Raw genomic sequence first — 5,963 nt, forward strand, 5'->3', positions numbered from 1 at the left:
ACACAAGACCTGAGCTGCAGGTCAATACTTTTGTCTCTGAGATGGTTTCTCACTTCAGACAGTCAGCTCAACAGAGAGCCAGCAGCTCAGAGCAACAAGCTGCTGAACCAGGAGACGTTCCCTGTGACGTCTGCACTGGACCCAAAGTGAAGGCCCTGAAGTCCTGCCTGGTGTGTCTGGTCTCCTACTGTGAGACTCACCTGGAGCCTCATCTGACAGCGTCAGGCCTGAAAAGACATCAGCTGATCGACCCTGTGGAGAACCTGGAAGGCAGGATGTGTATGAAGCACGATAAACTGCTGGAGCTGTTCTGTAAGACCGACCAGATGTGTCTGTGCATGCTCTGCACAGTTTTGGATCACAAGTCACATGATGTTGTGCCTCTAAAAGAAGAATATGAAAGAAACCTGGCCAAGCTTGGGAAGACAGGGGCTGAAATTCAGCAGATGATCAAGGAGAGACGACTCAAGATTCAAGGGTTCAAAGATTCAGTCAGCATCAGCAGGAAAAATGCAGACAGAGAGATAGCAAACAGCAATCATGTCTTCACCGAGCTGAAGGAGGCTATTGAGAGAAACCAGGCCAAAGTTATTAAGATGGCTGAAGAAAAGCACAGAATGACAGAGAAACAGGCTGAAGGCTTCATCAAAGAGCTGGAACAGGAAATTTCTGAGCTGGAGAAGAGAAGCAATGAGCTGGAGCAGCTCTCACGCTCAGAAGACCACCTTAACCTCGTCCAGAAGTTTCCATCCCTGGATGCTGCTCCACCCACCAAGAACTGGACAGAGGTCAAAGTCTGCCTTCCTTCATATGAGGGGACTGTGGGGACAGCTGTTGATCATTTGGTGGAGATGCTCAAAAATGAGATGAAGAAGCTTCTCACAAACATTGAGTTAAAGATGGTCCAGCAGTATGCAGTAGACGTCACACTTGATCCTGATACAGCAAATCCCCAACTCATCCTGTCTGAAGATGGGAAACAAGTACATGATGGTACTGTGTGGAAGGATCTCCCAGAAACCCCAAAGAGATTTTCTCATGGTCTCTGTGTCTTGGGGAAGCAGTTTATTTCTTCAGGAAAATTTTACTTTGAGGTTCAGGTGAAAGGGAAAACTAAATGGGCTTTAGGAGTTGCCAGAGAGTCAGTCAACAGAAAGGGGTTATTTAGTGTTAGCCTGAAGAATGGTTACTGGACCATACGTTTGAATAATGAAAATATCTACTATGCTCCCACTGAGTCTTTGGTCCTTCTGTCTCAGAAGTCGAAGCCAGAGAAGGTGGGTGTGTTTGTAGATTATGACGAGGGTCTGGTCTCCTTTTATGATGTTGATGCTGTGTAGATTATGACGAGGGTCTGGTCTCCTTTTATGATGTTGATGCTGCAGCTCTCATCTACACCTATACTGGCTGCTCCTTCACTGAAAAACTCCACCCAGTCTTCTCTCCCTTTGCAAATCAGGATGGTAAAAACTCTGCCCCTCTGATCATCTGTCCTGTCAACCCTACTTAGTGGAATGACATGTCATTTTCAGCAAAAAGACTCACTTTAACATATCTTTTAGGTGAGGTGAGGTAAAGTAAAGTAGAGTAAGGTAAGATAGTCTTTTATTATTACTGAAGAAAATTTTTGCAATGTCTGCTCCTCAACGTAACAAATCCCATAATTGAGTAGTAATGTACAGTAGAGTTGGGCGGTATCCAAATTTTGTTACCGTTAAACCTTCCCCGCATTCTCCCGGGGTATACCGTATTACCATGACTAATTAAAAATCACTTTGAAGGACTCAGAGGGAGTCGCTAAAATGTCGGCTTGCACCAGTACCGTTCAGAAACACAAAAGCAAACATTACATAGGCCTAAGAATACTGACAAATAACAACAAAGCATGTACAACATTAACAACTTTTATTAAGAAATATTTAAAAACAGTGCAAATGCAGCAGTCAACCAAACAGAATGAAATAACAACAAATTGTCTGTGGGCTACAGTCCACTTTCAGTACAGTAATCGACACAAATCATTAAATTAAAACACAGCCCTATAGCATTCAATACTTACAGGCTTATCAAATAATAAAAAAGTAACAATAAATAACAAAGGCAGTAATGAAAATTTGTGCTATACAGTGTACCCTGGTCCTGGTAAATCCTTGGTTTATTTTTAGAGCCTACCTTTAGTTTGAAAAGTTCACCCTCTCCAAGCCCGAACGTTGCTGTCCGTCAGAACAGGCTACTCCTCATTGAAAATGACATAAAAACAAAGTATAATGATGACTGTAGCAGCATTCATATGCTTCAAAACTAAACCAGCATGTTTACTTTTTCCGGGTTTCGCTTCTCCCTCCTCCACTCTGATGGACACTGGACCTGCTGCTGCTGCTGCTGCTGCTGCTGCTTGCAGAAGTTGTTTTTTTTGGGGGGGGGGAACCAACTTGCTTGATGTGCGGCTTGCCATCTTTTCTTCTCTTTCTCACGTCTGAGCTGTCACATGACGATGTCACATCCAAAAACTTCAAATGTCATCTCCCGACAACAGTTAAGGGCAGTTGTAAGAGAAACATTATAGACTAATATTAGTTTTAAATTGAAAGAGTATTAAATTGAAAACTCAACCACACATACATAGGTGCTGGACAAGCCCTCATTATCAGATTTTTTTTAATGACGGTAATGAAACTGATACGGTTGCTATTTTTAGATACCGCGGGATAGCTTATTACCGTATTATCGCCCAACCCTAATGTACAGTGTTTGTTGACAACCCTACATAGTAGAATAACCATTTGATTCTCTTGAAAAGTAAAATTCACGTAGCAAATCTCCATAGTTGATGGTGATGTACAGTATGTGCTTGTTTTCTTCAGATTGTAATTATTTGCAATGATTTTTGCCTTTTTTTTAATTACACATCCCATTGTTGCTTTCTACTGCAACACAGTGATTTAATAAATAATTTAAATTCTGTGGTATAATAATGAATCTAAGTGGTATACATGTCTTTAGAGTCACAGGCCCAGCTTGGGGATTTTTTATTTAGCCCAGTTACCTTATGTTATTTTCCATGAATTTCACGTAGATTGATGTCTATTTTTGTGTAACTGCCTGCTGGCTCAAACATCATTTCCTGTGATTTTATAAAAATGATTAAAATTCAAATTAAATAGCAGGTGAATTTGATGCCTGTATGTGTTCCCGAAGTTAATTTTAACATTATTTTTCATTTAGAAAAGACAGATAATGAGATGATGAACTTTTTTTAAGTTTTCCTGGCACAGGGAGAAAAAGGGTAACACCCGCATACTAATTTGTATGCATTTTTGATTTTAAAAAACATTTTCAGAGCGGTGTTTTAGAGCCAGTTTAACAAGTATTTAGGATTTCTCCTGTTTTTCCTTTAAATTAGTCCAATATGTTATTGAACACAGGTGGTATAGACTCATATATGGAATAATGGCTTTGGTATAATGTTTTATATATTAAGATATGTGTGTTTGATATTTTCTGGTACGTCTTTGTACTGTTATTTTTTCTATGTACTTTATTGAATTGTTGCTTGTGAGTTGTTTTATCACCATGAGAGGTGTCGATGGTTAACCACACCTGTCATCGTAGAGCTCAAAGATTTTGAAGAATGAAAAATGAAGATCTTAGTAGAATTGAAATGTTGTCTTGATTAAATTTTTTTTAGCATGGAGTAAATGTGCTGGCGTTACCTTTTTCTTTATGTGTGCTGTTTTTTGACAAGATAATACTTTATTTATCCCACACAGGGGAAATTCACATGTTACAGCAGCTTAAGAGTCAGAAGCACAAGAAAAGAAAAAGTTTTTAAAAAAGTGATTGAGTGCTACAAAACATACAAATATTACAACAGTACAAATAAAATAAAACAATATAAAATATACACTATATACACCTTTCACTTATACAGATACTGTATGTCTATGATTGATAGTTGCACAGGATAATTGAAATACACTCATGGTGTGTAGTTTATTTACTGTAAATATATAGAAATGCAGCCTGTAAATATTAATGGCCAGAAAGTGGTAAAACATTATCACAGTAGGAAACTGCACAGGCATGTTATACAGTATAGATATAAGGATATGGCTACATACATGTAGATGTGAATATGTATGATTTTCAATAAACCGTCCTGCACCTACGTGATGAGCATATAATTATCTCCTTTAAACTTTTTGTAGTTGACATTTATTAAATGGTGACTGTCTGATTGGGATAGAACTTCCCATTTCCACATTCTAAAAAGTTTATAAAATTTCAGACATCACATACATGTGTCAGAGCAACAAGCATGTTGCTCTGACATTGGCTGTGCACATTTATTCTGTTGTGCTTTGCCTCTAGATATCTGTTATTCACTCTGGATCTCTCATTACTAGGATGTTTGAATAATAGAAACTATTTATAAGTGAGAAAAGTGGGATTATTGTGCCTCTGTGTGGCGGATCAAACCAGTGGGAAGAACCAGAGTTGATGCTGTGTGAAATAAAGTATGAATAAAGAAGGAGAGCGCTGATTCTGTTAGACATTTTTCTGCATTTATTATTTTTACAGCCTTCTTTTAATAAAAAACAAAACAAAACATGGATGACAATATGCAACTTCAAGCCAGAACAAAAACAGACACAAACAGCAGGTTAAGGTGAAGAAAAAGTAAGTAACTATGTCATAAATAGAGAAAATTCAGTAAAGTAATAATAAGATAGATCACAGCAAAAGAACGTGGATATTGGGCTTTCTTTCAGACTTTTTGCATTTATGGATAAAAAACTTTCCATATAAAATGAGAAGATTCAAAATAAAACATGTCCAGATAAGTTTTTACATAATAAAAAGATAACATCTGTCTCATGCCAAAGGTTGCTCCACTGAAGACAGAAAAAAAGTCACCAACAAAGCTAAAACAAGGGGCAGAGCAAAAGCAAAAAGTGAGTTTAAACGCCAGACTACTGAAAGGAAACTGAAAGTGAACAGAGTAGCAGGAGCAAACTAACAGGAGTACTACAGTTGAGACACGTCTTGCTGTTTGCTGTTAAAGATAAATTATGGTAAACTAGGTTTGCAGGGTTTTTCCAAACTACACAGCAGATTTTCTGCACACTGGTGAGTACAGCTGATCATGTCTACTGTGTTTAAACAACCAGCATTACCACATACCTGCACTGTGCTCACACAGGGTGTGTCACCTTTTCATTTAAGAACAAGATTTGTTAAATGAGACTTTTACTTATGTGCACTGTAGCTATATGTTACAAAATTGCCTCATAACATTGTAGTCATTATCTGATTACTTTTGACTTCTTTTTACTCGATTACACGCCACTCAGCAACAGTTACTATACTAGATGTTTATCAGATAGTACTGTCGCAAAATTTAAGGAAAAGATTACTCCGTCGTTAAATTCAATACCAAGTCCTTCAGTAACAGAGGTTTCCCGTACCGACTTTAACCTCTCCCGAATTGATCATTTTGTCGATAGCACCGTGGGCTCACTGCGAACAACACTCGACTCTGTAGCTCCTCTTAAAAAGAAGTTAACAAAGCAAAGAAAGTTTGCTCCTTGGTATAACTCTCAAACCCATAAGTTAAAACAAATATCGCGAAAATTTGAAAGGAATTGGCGATTAACCAAACTGGAAGAACAGTCTCAAAACTTATAAGAGGGGCCTCCGCAATGCCAGAGCAAACTATTACTCAGCATTAATAGAAGAAAACAAGAACAACCCCAGGTTTCTTGTCAGCACTGTAGCCAGGCTGACTGAGAGTCAAAGCTCTATTGAGCCTTGTATTCCTTTAGCCCTTAGCAGTAATGATTTTATGAGCTTTTTTAATGACAAAATTCTAACTATTAGAGGCAAAATTCATGACCTCCTGTCCTCAGATAGTACCTATCTAACCTCAAACACAGCTGTAAGACCTAATATATATTTAGATT

General features: G+C 38.1%; 1 protein-coding gene and 1 long non-coding RNA gene across 2 annotated transcripts in view; one reads left to right on the plus strand and one right to left on the minus strand.

Moving 5' to 3' along the window:
• The window catches only part of LOC126401494 (uncharacterized), a 43,441-nt gene that overhangs the window by 10,334 nt on the left and 27,144 nt on the right, over positions 1–5,963 (minus strand). Inside the window, exon 2 of the long non-coding RNA XR_007571084.1 lies at positions 10–804. This is a non-coding gene — a long non-coding RNA (uncharacterized LOC126401494). The remainder of the gene's footprint in view (positions 1–9; positions 805–5,963) is intronic.
• Positions 42–5,963, plus strand: part of LOC126401477 (E3 ubiquitin-protein ligase TRIM21-like) — a 12,495-nt gene continuing 6,573 nt past the window's right edge. Inside the window, exon 1 of the mRNA XM_050062781.1 lies at positions 42–563. Within this exon, the coding sequence (XP_049918738.1) occupies positions 42–563 (522 nt within the window). The remainder of the gene's footprint in view (positions 564–5,963) is intronic.

The sequence above is a fragment of the Epinephelus moara genome, chromosome 14 (genome assembly GCF_006386435.1).
Source record: "Epinephelus moara isolate mb chromosome 14, YSFRI_EMoa_1.0, whole genome shotgun sequence".
In the NCBI taxonomy this organism is placed as follows: domain Eukaryota; kingdom Metazoa; phylum Chordata; class Actinopteri; order Perciformes; family Serranidae; genus Epinephelus; species Epinephelus moara.